At 38.8% G+C, this 14,633-nt stretch overlaps 1 protein-coding gene and 1 pseudogene across 1 annotated transcript in view; both read right to left on the bottom strand.

Annotated features, from left to right (window-relative positions):
- Nucleotides 1-14,633, bottom strand: part of SPAG1 (sperm associated antigen 1) — a 65,126-nt gene that overhangs the window by 33,433 nt on the left and 17,060 nt on the right. The window contains exons 7-9 of the mRNA XM_039233814.1: nucleotides 14,436-14,566; nucleotides 11,326-11,432; nucleotides 5,679-5,838 (exon numbers count right to left, since the gene is read on the bottom strand). Of these exons, the coding sequence (XP_039089745.1) occupies nucleotides 5,679-5,838; nucleotides 11,326-11,432; nucleotides 14,436-14,566 (398 nt within the window). The remainder of the gene's footprint in view (nucleotides 1-5,678; nucleotides 5,839-11,325; nucleotides 11,433-14,435; nucleotides 14,567-14,633) is intronic.
- LOC120232841 lies at nucleotides 7,080-8,160 on the bottom strand (annotated as a pseudogene).

Here is a 14,633-nt window from a genome sequence, read left to right as displayed (position 1 = left end):
GACAGGTGAAAAAAACTATCATTTATCTTGTCTCAGTACTTGATACAGAGTCGGTACTGTCAACTATTAAATTAAATCCACTGGTTATATTATACCTCAGTTGGGATGAACTGGGCCTGGCCAACACAAGTGGTCACAACGGAGCAGCATGATCACCGAAGGTTAAACAACACTAAATGCTGCATTTTTCCATGGTCTTCAGGGCTCCCTGCATCATACCCCATAATGACTAGGAATTCTTTCTTGGAATGCGGTGATATGGGGAAGGACATGCAAAGATTCCATCCTGATAACATCCCTCTGGGCTTTAACATTATTTTCTAGAAGAGACTTGGATTTCTCCTGTCTTGTCCAAGGCCCCAGGATTTTTTACAGGTCCTCTAACAATGGAACTCAGTAGAGCTGAGCATAAGATAACCCCATTGATTTTATTTCATCTTAAAAGGACTATTTCTGTGCTTCTAGCCATTTATTCCACCTATGGATTTGCTTTACTGATAAAAGGCGACCAAATTTTACATTCCTCTCAAGACATTTTTGTTTTCGGGATCTCACGCAGTTTTATGTATTCCCTTATCTAGAAAATGATTATTGAGGGGCACGAATGACAAGATCAGATATGGTTCCCTTAAAGCTCTAGGTGCTTGGAAATCTGAGTGGGAATATTGCTTCTCTGTAGCTCTAATGTTAGGGATAACCACCTAACTCAGAGAGAAACACCCTATCAATCTATTAAATATTACATAACAACCCCGACTCAGATTACTAATCATAGAATATTACTCACTGTTTAATGATTAGCCTTTCCCTGTTTATGTCTATTTGTGAGGAGGGCCATTTAGTATCTCCTCCTCCCCCAGCTTTATTGAGATATAATTGATATAACATTGTGTAAGTTTAAAGTGTACAATGTGATGATTTTGTATATATACATATATACACACATATATACACATATAAATATGTATATGTGTGTATTGCAAAATGATTACCACAGTAACTTAAAACATCCATCACCTTACATAACTTTTTGTAGTGAGAACATTTAAAATCTACACTTTTAGCAACTTCCAAGTATATAATACTCCATTTTTCACTGTAGTGACCATGCTGTACATTAGATCCCCAAAACATACTCATCTTACAACTGGAAGTTTGTCCTCCAACCAACTTATCCCCCAAACCCCCACCCCTGGCATCCACTGTTCTATTCTCTGTTTCTACAAGTTTGGCTTTTATTTACATTCCACACATGAGATCATACGGTATTTGCTTTTCTCTGACTTATTTCACTTGGCATAATGTCCTAAAGGTCCACCTATGTTTTTGCACATGGCAGCATTTCCTTTTATTTTTTTTTTTGTGGCCTAAAAATATGCTAGTGTGTGTGAGTGTGTGTCTTGCATTTACTTTATCCATTTATCTGCTGAAGGACACTTGGGTTGTTTCCATGTCTTGGCTATTGGGAATAGTGCTGACATCAACAGAAGGGTGCAAATACCTCTTTAAGATAGTACTTCATTTCTTTTGAACATATACCCAGAAATAGGATAACTGGACCATATGGTAGTTTTATTCTTAATCTTTTGAGGACCCTCCATACTGTTTTTCATAATGGCTGCACTGGTTGACATTCCCTCCAACAGTCCACAGATGATCCCTTTCCTCCATATCCTTGCCCACACTTGTTATTTCTCATCTCTCTGGTGACAGCAATTCAAACACATTTGAGTGATATCTCATTGTGACTTTTTTTTTTTTTTGCATTTTCCTGATGACTGATGTTGAGCACCTTTTCCTGTATCCACTGGCCATGTGAATATCTTCTTTGGAAAAATGTCTATTCCAGTTCTTATGCTCCTTTTTAATCAAAAATGATCACATTGGTCTTTAACTAACTTGTTCCTCAACATAGGTTCAGCCGCTGATAAGTCAGTGAGCACATAGCTCAGAGCCTGGAGCCTGTTTTGGATTCTATGTCTCCCTCTCTCTCTGCCCCTCCCTTGCTTTTACTCTGTCTCTGTCTCAAAAATAAATAAACTATAAAAAATAAAAAAAAAAAAAAGAGTGAGCACAAGGGAGATAAACCCCAAATTACAACTGGATTTTATGAAACGTATACTTTCTTAGTTGGCATCCAGTAACCACTTTTATGACATAGACTTTGGAGTCACACAGGATTAGGGCATATTCTAGCCACGTGACTTACAGCAAGTGCATATGTAGCAAATAACTAGAACTGTCTAGGCTTCCATTGCCTAATCTATGAAAGTGTGCATTATAGCTTTCTTGAGAATTAAAAAATAACCTATCTAAAGCACTTTCATAGTTCTTCAAATATGCTAATCTTTAAAAAAATGGTAATGAGAAAGGCAGTTCCTGTCAACATGGAATAAACACACCCCACCCATCTCTTCCACTGAATATAACTAAAAATCTGAAACAGAATTGATGCAGCAGGCCACGAGGACACTGCAAAGTAAATAGTAGCAGGCCAGTTGGGAAAAGGAACTAGAACCTGCACCAAACCACACTGGGTGTGGGCAGGATGAGGTCCAAGAAGCCTTCTATTTAGTTTATCTAAAGCAACAAGATAGCTGGAACCTATGAGAGAGAGGTGAAGAAAAGCCTGGATTTTTGTTTTTTCTTTCTGTCCAATCCTAGCCCCCAGGCAATCCTGCAACAGCTGCAGAGGCAGTAGCAGCCAAGGAGGTACCTAAAACTCAGAAGGAGAGGAACTCTCAGTCTCTGGTCCCAAGCATTCTTCCGCATTGCGTTTGTTCTCTGCCCTGTCGCTGCTCAGTCCTGGAGGCACACAGTCATGGGCAGTGTGCAGGAGAATGGGGGAAATTAAAAGTCTGGCTTTCTAGCGAGAGGAGCGGGAAGGAAAACCTCTGAGAACCAGAAAGAGTAGAGAAGAATCACAGAGAGGAAGGAACTCAAGAAAACAACTGCATAAAATTGTATATGAACTGGGCTCACCCTCCAGATGATCTATATGCATAAAGTGATCCTAAACATCATTCTGAAAATTTTGAGATGTGAATCACAGGGGAAGACCACTGTCCAGACCCCGGCTGGTCACAGAGTTGTGTATAGGTGGGACAGATCTAAATAGCATTGCAAAGGTCTTGAAACTGAACTGACATTAGAACCATATTCCACAGGGGCTCCTGGGTGGATCAGTTGGTTAAGCGTCCGACTCTTGCTTTTCACTCAGGTCATGATCTCACAGTTTTGTGAGTTCAAGCCCCACATTAGGCTCTGCATGGGCAAGACAGAGCCTGCTTGGGATTCTCTCTCTCCCGTTCTCTCTCTGCCCCTCCCCCACTGGTGCTATCTCTGTCTCTCTCAAAATAAATAAATAAACTTTAGGGGTGCCTGGGTGGCTCAGTCGATCAAGCATCTGACTTCGGCTCAGGTCATGATCTCATGGTCCATGAGTTCGAGCCCCACGTTGGGCTCTGTGCTGGCAGCTCAGAGCCTGAAGCCTGCTTCAGATTCTGTGTCTCCCTCTCTTGCTCGCTACTCCTCCCCCAGTCATGATCTGTCTCTGTCTCTCAAAAATGAATAAATGTTAAAAAATAAATAAATAAATAAACTTAAAAAAAAAAAAAAGAACCATATTCCACAGAAGTCGAGTAGGAAAACTGTTACCCTAACCTAACCAGATTAACTGCTTTAAAAAAAATTCTCCATAAGATGTAAACAAGATAAAATCACATGTCATAAAACTTAAAACTGCTAGTATACAGTACAAAATTACTTAACAAACGAGGAAGAGAGAAAATATCAACATTTGGCAAGGGGAAAAGACAATTAAGTAATGCCAAACCCTAGAAAACAGAGGTGTTAATTCTCAAGACTTTTAGTGACTATTATAACCATCCTCCAAGAAATAAAGCCAAACACTCCTGAAAGGGACAGAAATCTTTAAAAACTTTGCAGGGAAATGGAAGAGACGTAAAAAAAATGTAAATTTTAGAATGGGAAGACACAATAACCAAAATTTGAAACTCGCTGAATGGGAGCAACAGTAGATTTGGGATCAGAGAATTAAAAAATCAGTGAACTTGAATATAGATCAATAGAAACTTTTCAATCTTAATAACAGAGTGAGGAAAAAAAGAAGAAAGCCTCAAGGACTTGTGGGACAATACTAAGTTGTCTAACAATTGTGGCATAACAGTCCTGTGGGAAAGGAGAAGTAGTATCGTCCCTCCAAAAAAAATCTTTGAAGAAATTATGACAGATCACTGGTTCCTGGCTAAAAGGAGAGCAAGGAGTCTTTGGTGTGATGGAATTGTTCCGTATCCTGATGGTGGTGGCTGTCACATGAAATTATATACATGTTAGAACTGCATACCAAAGAACTCCATTTTCACTATATGTAAATTTTTTAAAAGATTTTAATATTTATTTATTTTTGAGAAAGACAGTGTGAGTGAGCACAAGAGGTGAGGGGCAGAAAGAAAGGGAGAGAGAGAATGCCAAGCAGGCACCATAACACCAGGGCAGAGCCCCACACGGGACTCGAACCCACAAACCATGAGATCATAACCTGAGCTGAAATCAAGAGTTGAGCACTTAACCAACTGAGCCACCTAGGCGCCCCCCATGTAAGATTTTAAATGATCTCCTAAGACACTTGGCTTGACACCTTAAGATAAATATGAACCTGTAGAGCAAAATTTGCTGCCAGAATTTATTTAACGTCTGGCTCAAAGGTAAGTCACAGTCCTTGAAAAACTGTTTAATTTCTCCCCCACCCCTTTCTTTTTATCCTTTTGATGCCCTCTCTTCCTTTCCCATCTCCCTTTCTGTCCCTTTGTCTTTACCCTGTCTTCACTGATCACATTTTGTCTTGAGCTGTATATTTTACGTTATACTTCTGTCACTGAAAAAATAAAAATGTTTACTTCTTTACATTTTTAAGTTGAATGAACTGAACATTTTATATTTCTCTTTCAAAATTAAAATATTCTGTCAGTCACTTGCAAGTTGATTTTTGCCCATGAATGATTTTGAAAACTGTTACTTTCCCTTTCTTTGTTTGCTGGGGTGGGGGGGTCGGGGGCTACTCTCAGAAAGAGGGAGAGACACCCCCTCTCCCCCACCCCACAAGTGAGTAGGTGGATCTTTCCCCTTAAAGCTGATGTAACTGTCATTATTTTATATTATGAAGATAAAGGTTTAACTAGTCTAGATTCTTTAAAAAACCTATATCAGAGGTGAAATTATGCCTATTTAAAAAATTTTTTGAGAGGCACATGTAGCAATTTCCCAACAATGCATTCATCTTTGTCCTATATCCCTGTAAGGGCAACATGTTTTGTTTACAACAAAGTACATATATACAAAACAATCATCTAGGAAAAAGGTTAAGGTTAACTTGTGAATGTCTGGTACATGGATAATATGATAATGTTATTGATATTATCAATATACCATGATAATCAGGAATTGGACACTAGAGAAGGGTACCAGGTTAGGAAGAAAATTGGGTTTGGAAGATTGTATTAGTAAAAACATTAAGAAAAAACTTGGTTGTGAATTTACAGGGTAAAGCTAAAAAGAGTTTGGCAGACTAAGAATTTCAGTAGAAAGAGAACATGTGAGCCAGCTCGTCATATAGAAAGGGAGGTTTTTGCATAACCAAAAGAGAAAAGATGTTTTACTCTTATCTCCGCTGCCATGTTCATGTTTTCTTCCGCTGTCCTTCCCACCTTCATCCTCTGAGTTTTCTACTTCCTGGATTACCATTCTCTTCCCTTTGGTTTGAGTCTTAGATGCAGGTTTAGAATTTTTCAGGTCTCTCTCAACATCCAACAAGGTCTTCTGCAACATAACCACCATGTTAAAGAAAATGTTTTCCTTTAATTAAAAACATAACCATCCTGTCGCATAGGAATATGAAGTCATTAAAAAGTGAATAAAGATATCTAAGATAACGCTTTTTATGGTGACCATTTTTTCCTTTTTCAAACTTCATTGGTTTGATTATAATCATACATGTCCGTAGTTAAAAACTTGAAGCATAATGAGCATGAAAAAGAAAGAAAGCACCTGAAATCCTACCACTCTGATAAAACTGATATCCAGACATTCCTAGAAATGTTTTTACATATATGTATACACAGAGAGATACAGTTTTATACAAATAAAATCGTATGGCATGTTCTTTTTTGTAAAGTCATGTTGAAAGTTCTACATTTTATGCCAATTAGAATGAAAAATACATATATATCAAAATATTTTCTCCCCCCGCCATTTTTAACAGCTTACAGAGTTGTATAGCTGACAAACTCGTATACTTAAAATGCACATGTTGATAGCTTTTGGCATAATAAATATACCCATCATTCCCCAAAGTTTCTTCCTGTTACTTTGAACTATGTCCTTTTTGGTCCTCCCCTACATCAGCTGTTCTTTTTGTTATGATAGGTTAGTTTACATTTTCTAGGATTTTATATAAATGGAATCATACTATATGTACTTTGTTTTTTACTCAGCATAATTATTTTGACATTCATCTACGTTTGTATATCTCTCTCAGTTCATTCCTTTCTATTGTAAGTAGTATTCTATGGTGTTGATATAACAATTTATCCATTCACCTACCTAAAGACATTTAGGCTGTTATTAATTTTTGGCAATAACAAAGCCATTATGAACATTTGTACATGAATCTTTGTATTGACATATGCTTGCATTTTTCTTGGGTAAATACATAGGAGCAGAATGGTTAGATCATATGACAGGCGTACGATTTTATTTTTTTCCCTGGAAAAAAATTTAGTTTAATTTACCATACATATTTAAATTCTCAGAAGTTATTAGGTCAGGGGCGCTTGGGTGGCTTAGTCGGTTAAGCGTCCGACTTTCACTTAGGTCATGATCTCGCGGTTCATGGGTTCAAGCCCCGCGTCGGGCTCTGTGCTGACTGCCAGCTCAGAGCCTGGAGCCTGTTTCAGTCTGTGACTCCCTCTCTCTCTCGGACCCTCCCCTGCTCACGCTGTCTGTCTCTCTCTCTCTCCAAGAAATAAATAAAACATTAAAAAAATTTTTTTAAAAAGTTATTAGGTCAGTACATTTTCCTTTGTAGGCTTAGTTTGATCTTCAGCTGGAATTTTCCAAGATCTTTCCAATAGCTTATCCCATATCGTAACCTGTGCTCTTAAATGTATAGGTACAGACAGACCCTGGATTCTTCGTACAAGACTTAACTGGGTGGTTTGAAGATCGTGAACTGCTGACACTTTCTAATGGAAACAAATACTTGTTCTTGGACTAAAAGGACCCTCACTCACATTGATGAAGTGACCAAATCTGTGTAGCTTGACTATTCTCTCAGGGTTCTGAGATGACTTCTCATCTATGAAATACATTTTTTACTTGTGTTGAAATATTTCTAATGTCATGTTTGCTTCCACTTCCAGAGTTTCAAATGGAAGATGTTTATAAATTAAAACATGAGCATCTTTTGTGAAGGAACACAGGTTCTCTTTTGTTGGCATCCACTTATCAAGTTGCTTATCCAGAACTATTCATAGCAGAAGGCTCCAGAGATTACAGAGACTCCTGGAGCTCTGACCAAACTGAGTACAGATTCATCTTTGAAGGCCCTCTCTATCACACAGCCCATCATCCATCATGGCACAGGAATGCCAATAAGCCTTATTCACTTCTCCTGGACCATGATCTTTGAAAGTAAGAAATTCCATTTCCTGGAATGTGGTCAAAGCTTAAACATGTCCCCAGTGTGTCCATCCACAAAAGCCAGAATTGACTTCCTGCAGGACCACTCACTTAAATGGATGGCAAAACTATAAGGAGTTGAAATGTGTTTATTCGTCAAAAAGATAGTGCCAGGGTCAGTTTTCTCATCGTGTTTAACTTCAATCTTCTCAGTTCGAGGAGTTAATGATAACTGCCTGTTTTCCTCTTTATTAAAGAGATCATTCTGCATTTCTTTCAGTCCTGTCGGTAACAGACAATGTTGCTATCAATTTCCAGCCCCACCATGGGGGCCACTTGCTACAGGGGCAAACTTGAGGCCCCCATGGCCACTGCCTCTATTGGAGAACAAGAAGCCAGAGGCACCGTAAGAATGTCCTGAAGGAAAGGGACGGAACAGCAAGGAACTGAAAGCAGTTCCATTCCCAGGAAATGGAAAGCCACTGGGACTGCTCATTCTCTCCAGAAGGACGTCATATGGGTCCCAGGCCAGGGATAAGAATGTTTTGTCTGGTGCCAGAAGTACTCATGACTCAGTAAGGAATACACTGCAGGTGCATGACCTGTCAAGATGCCAAATACTATGTTGTATGTGCTCGCTGCTATCAGACAAATAGCAAAATGAAAGAGTCTTAAGCAGGGAGACAGATGCTTCCAGCTCCTGGAGAGTCTTAGCCCCTACTTCTTAATTCTCTGGTCACTGCACCTTTGGGACCTCTCTCTCAGCCTCCTTCACTGTCATCTAGGTTTAACTTTTTAAGAAGCTGCCAACCTGCCTTCCAAAGTGGTGGTATCATTTTCTATCCCTAATTGTTTCAGTTCCTCCACATCTCTGCCAACACTTGATATGGTCAATCTTTTCAATTTTAGCTATTCTGACAAGTTGGCAGTGATTTGAATTTACATTTCCCTAGTGACTAATGATCTTAAGCATCTTTTCGTATGCTTATTTTCCATTCACATACCTCTTCCGGTGAAGAGCCTCTATTTTTTATTTGCTTGTTTGCTTTCTTGTTATTGAGTTTTGAGAGTTCTTTACATTTCTACTTCAACTTACAATGGGGTTATGTCCTGATAAGTCCACTATACACTGAAAATGCATTTAATACACCTAACCTACCAAACATCATAGCTTAGTCCAGCCCACCTTACATGTGCTCAGAACACTGATATTAGCCTCTGGTTCAGCAAAATCCTCCAGCACAAAGCCCATTGTATAATAAAGTGATGAATAACTCAGGTAATTTACTGAATACTGAAAGTGAGAAACGCAGCGGTTGGATGGGCACAGAATGGCTGGGTCTCGGTTTCCCTACATGATTGCATGGCTGGCTAGGGGCTGGAGCTCACTGCCCCTGCCCAGCATATCGCCAGCCCGGAAAAAAATCAAAATTCAAAACCCAAAGTACAGTTTGGACTGAATACATATCACTTTTGCACCATTATGAGGTCGAATAATTGTAAGTCAAAACATTATATGTTGGGGACCATGTGTAACATTCTTGATGCAAGGGCTTTGTTGGATATATAATTTGAAAATATTTTTTTCCCTCAGTTTGCAGTTTTTTCTTCTGATGATGTCTTTCAAAGAGCAAAAGTTTTAAATTTTGATGAAGTCCAATTTACCAACTTTTTCTTTTATGAATTGTGCCATTACGTCAAATCTAAGGATTATTTGTCTAATCCAAGGTCATAAAGATTTCGTCCTATGTTTCCTTCTAGAACTCTTATACTCTAGGTTTTATATGGAGGTATATGATCCATTTTGAGTTAATCTTTTCATATGGTTAAGATATAAATGGTTAAGTCCTGAAAGTTAACATGTAAACATAAAATTATATTGGGTAGTGACATCAAAGGTAGTCTCCTTGTTTAAATATTTTTTTAGAGAGTGGCATCTGGGTGGCTCAGTTGAGTTCCTGACTCTGGATTTCAGCTCAGGTCATGATCTCACAGTTCATGGGAGTGAAGCCTGTGTTGGGCTATGTGCTGACAGTATGGAGCTGCTTGATATAGTCTCTTCCCCTCTTTCTGCCTCTCCCACTCGTGTGCACCCTCTCTCTCTCAAAATAAATAAGAAAAAAATTTTTTGAGAATATTGTCCTATTAACTTTTCAATAAATTTACCACTATAAAATGGAAATACTATGGGAAAAAGATGTATTTTTTTCAGCTAGGCCCTAAATCTAACCCACTGAAATGCTGACTTGACAAATACACTAGGGACAATAACTGCTACTGAGAGAGAGTGAGACAGTGTGCAAACAGTGACAACTTACTGCCGGAAGACTGTTTTCCGTGGCTTTCTCATATTTCTAAATCTGTTGTGAGCAGAGGCACTAAATAACATTTGTTCTGGACTATCTTTTTAAGGATGTTTGTACTGAAAACATCCTTGGAAAACAGAGTATTTCTCTTCAGAAAAGAGAGCAGGTATGTTTGCTTTCCAGTATAATGTTTCCCTCTGGAACAGAATTTTGGACAGGTTTGCTTGTATTTCACTATAAAAGACAGGGGTTTCCTAAATTTGGGATTCCTTGGCTGTGATACAAATCCACTGCGTGCACAGCATCTATCTGGGCCACTCTGCACCACCCTTTGGCACCTGGGGGCCAGGGCAACTGACATGAACTTAAAGCTCATCAGTTTGCTGCAATGTGAATAACACAGTCCTTTGTGTCTGACCCAGAAGTATTGCGTCTTCTGCTAGGCTCCCTTGTTAATTTGCAAGAAGGGTAAAATCTCAGACCCCTCACTGTTCTCAACACTTACCTCTACACTTTAGGCCTCAAAACAGACCCCAGAGTGCATATCTGAATTGGTCTGCTTAGTCAGGCAGCAAACGCGGTCAGTGGTGCTATGCTTACCATGCACTCTTCTATGGCTATGGAGCGCGTGCCTAATCCTGCCTAGGAAACTTCCATACCACTCTGCGTGATAAATTGAGATTGGCTCAGAGAAAAGCATTGCCTACCACATTGCAGGAAAGAGAAAAACTAAATATCTCCCATTGTATGGTATCACTTATGTGAAATCTACAAAAGCCAAACTGATAAAAATAAAAAGTAAAATGGTGATGACTAGGGGTTGGTGGGGTAAGGACAGTGGGGAGATGTTGTTTAAGGGTACAAATTTGCAATTAGTAGACAAATAAGTCCTGGAATGCTAATGCATAGTGTAGAGATTAGAGTCAGCAATACTGTATCCTAAACCTCAAAGCTGCTAAGAGACTAGATCTTAATTGTTCTTACCACAATAAAGAAATAATTATGTGATGAGAGAGAGGTCTTAGCTACAGCTAAGTGGTGATCATATTGTAATACCTAAATGTACCTAAGCAATACGTGTATACCTTATACAATGTTACATATCTAACTCAATTAATACATATTCATCCTTCAGAAGTAGGCTTATAGTTTTGGACAATTTAAGAGCCTGCTATCTTCCACTTCAAATAGATATTAACACTTTAGAGTGTTGGGGACATACCTAGTTTTTAAAGCTGTGACCTAATTCTCAACATCGTTCATCCAGTAATATAAATACAGACATAATAGAATTAGGTAAGGAATCACATTTTGAACTTACTTTGGCCAACTCATTATCAGGTTCAACATTCAGTACTTTATTCAAATCTTCTATAGCTTCCTGGAGCTTGTTTTGATGTTTATATGTAGTGGCACGGCGCAGAAGAGCTGAAAATTTACCAAGAAAATGTTATATTTTTTAATGTACAGTAGCATGGTTAGAACATATTTTTCTTTTTTTTTTTTTTAATGTTTATTTGTTTTCAAGAGAAAGAGTGCAAGAAGAGGAGGGGCAGAGGGAGAGGGAGACACAGGATATGAAGCAGGCTCCCAGCTCTTAGCTGTCAGCACAGAGCCTGATGTGGGGCTTGAACTCACAAACCATGAGATCATAACCTGAGCTGACCGTTGGCCGCTTAACCAACTGAGCCACCCAGGCGTCCCTAATTTGATAATTATTTAAATGAATGCCTTTATAGCCCCATGATTATCCATGTATAATGGCAAATGGAACTTTGTATAGCAAGTCATTATTTTGAAAAGAATTACACTTGGAAATTTTGAAAAGTGAGAATTTTGTATCTGATATATCTTAATATGCTATTTTAAAACACAAATTTGACCAATTTGCTTCTAGTCTTAGAATGAGCCATGAATCAAACCATAAGAGACTCTTAAACACAGAGAACAAACTGAGGGTTGATGAGGGTGGCAGGGAAGAGGGGAAATGGGTGATGGGCACTGAGGAGGGCACTTGTTGGGATGAGCACTAGGTGTTGTATGGAAGCGATGAATCACGGGAATCTATTCCCGAAGCCAAAAGAGCACACTGTATACACTGCATGTTAGCTAACCTGACAATAAATTATTTGAAAAAAAAAAGAATGAGCCATGAAAATTTAAAGCATAAATCATTTTCTCATAAATTTAATCAAAATTGTTGCACTATACTTAAAGTACTATGACTACTCAGAAGAGAATGTCTACAAAGAAATATAACAATTATTATTTTTTTTAATTTTTTATTTTCGACATAATTTTAGATTTATGGAAAAGTTGCAAAGATAATATGAAGAGCTTTCATATACTTTCTGCCAGCTTTCCCTCATGCTAACATCTTACATAACTATGGAGTATTTAACAAAACTAGAAATCAACATTGGTATAATACTACTAACTAAACTACAGGTTTTATTTAGATTTCACCAACTTTTCTACCAATGCCTTTTTCTGTTGAAGGATGAATCCAAACACCACACTGCATTTAGAACAATTATATTTTGATTAAAAAATAAAGTTTTGAAGAGGAAGTTACTTATTCACTTAAGCAAACATAAGACTTCTTATTGTTTTATAGCCATATTCATTACTAGATTTGGCTCTAATTTGTTTTTTAAATAGTGAAAATTCTGGTCCTCTTGAAATTACTCAAACAAGGAAGATGAAAACGTAAAGCCATTCTGGTGGCAGAAGATTAGCACAGTGGTTGAATGTGGACTCTGGTGTCCATCGTCCAGTGCTGAGTCCTATCTCTGCCATTTGCTAGCTGTCTGATCGTGGGTGAGTTGCTTAATCTTTCTATGCTTCAGTTTCCTCTTTTGTAAAATGAGTATGCTAATAATTGTATCTGCACCTCTACTGAGCTGTGAAATTAGGGGAGATAATAATATTTCAAATGCTTGGCATAGGGCCTGGCATGGTGTGTGTTAGTGCGGGATCATCAGGGACCGCAAAATATTTTCTACCATCTCCTAATATAGGAAGCCCACCCAACTCTGTGACAGAGACATACCACAGACACAAGAGGACTTTACCGGTGAAAGGAGGGCAATCCATGGCAATACCAGTCAGGGCTGATCTCTCAGGATCCAGGATCTCCCCTCAGCATGCCCATGCTTTCTGCATGCCCATGTTCACAGGCACAAAAGGTTACATTCCATGTGAAAAAACTTAAGTTTTTATATTTACTCAAATCCATAAACATTTAAAAAAGTAGAAAGAGTCCAGGCACCTGGGTGGTTCAGTCAGTTAAGCATCTGACTTCAGCTCAGGTCATGATCTTGTGGTTCATGAGCTCGACACCTGCATTGGGCTCTGTGCTGACAGTTCAGAGCCTGGAGCCTGCTTCAGATTCTGTGTGTGTGTGTCTCTCTCTCGACCCCTCCCCTGCCTATGCTCTGTCTGTCTGTCTCTCTCTCAAAAATTAAAATAAACAATAAAAAAGTGTTTTTTAAAGAAATAGAAAGAGTCTATTATAAATTATGCTACTCCCTTATGGAGTGATTGCTTCTTGATAACAGAAAACAAAAGTCTGACTTGTATACTCTGGGCTTAGACCATGGCAAGGTTGTGCAGTCACAGAGACAGGAAATCAGAACAGAGTGCTGGTGTTGGTTTGGACACTATGGTCATATAGGTGGAAATGCCCACAAAGCCACTGGTAGAAGGTTCTAGAGCTCTGGTGTGGGCTTATTATATTATTGTTAGAAAATCTGTATTAAATTATACTTAGATATTTTTTGGATAAAAAGATAGTTCAATAAGCCAGTAACAAGAAGATAAATACTGGGACACTTGGGTAGCTCAGTAGGTTAAGCATCCAACTTCTGTTCAGTCATGGTCTCATGGTTTGTGAGTTTGAGCCCCACACTGGGCTCTCTACTGTCAACAGAACCCACTTCAGATCCTCTGCCCACCCCTCTCTCTGCCCCTCCCCGGCTCATTCTCTCTCTTTCTCTCTCTCTCTCTCTCTCTCAGAACAAATAAACATTAAAAAAATATATAAAAAAAAAAGATAGGGGCACCTGGTGGCTCTGTTACTTAAGTGTCCCACTTCGGCTCAGGTCATGATCTCATGGTTTGTGAGTCTGAACCCCATGTCGGGCTCTGTGCTGACAGCTAGCTCAGAGCTTGGAGCCTGCTTCAGATTCTGTCTTCCTTGCTCTCTGCCCCTCCCCCACTCACACTCCTGGCATTATTAACTACTTCAGTACAAATAACCAGGAATTTAAATTCTAAGTTAAACTTGAAGTTAAAAGTAACTTTATGAAGGTGATGATTGACATATCAAAACTAGAGTGTATTTGAAATATTCTTAGTAGAATCTCAGTGTGTACAAATGGTCTAACAAATCCTGATGTAGATTTAAAGCATTCTGTGAATATTTCTTACCCTTTAAGTTTCCAGGTTCTAACTCCAACACCTTTTCACAATCCTGAAAAGCACTGTTCCAGTTCTGTAGCTTGAGTTCTGCTTGAGCCCGGTTGTTATAGGCCGCTACGGTGGGAAGCACTGATATACTCCTACAAGAGAGACGCTTATTGGCAACAAGGTGACCAGAGGAAAACATAAGAAGACAGAGAAACTCAG

This window comes from Hyaena hyaena, unplaced genomic scaffold, assembly GCF_003009895.1.
Source record: "Hyaena hyaena isolate Hyena2069 unplaced genomic scaffold, ASM300989v1 scaffold_79, whole genome shotgun sequence".
Taxonomy (NCBI): domain Eukaryota; kingdom Metazoa; phylum Chordata; class Mammalia; order Carnivora; family Hyaenidae; genus Hyaena; species Hyaena hyaena.
This window is presented reverse-complemented; position numbering and strand designations above follow the sequence as displayed.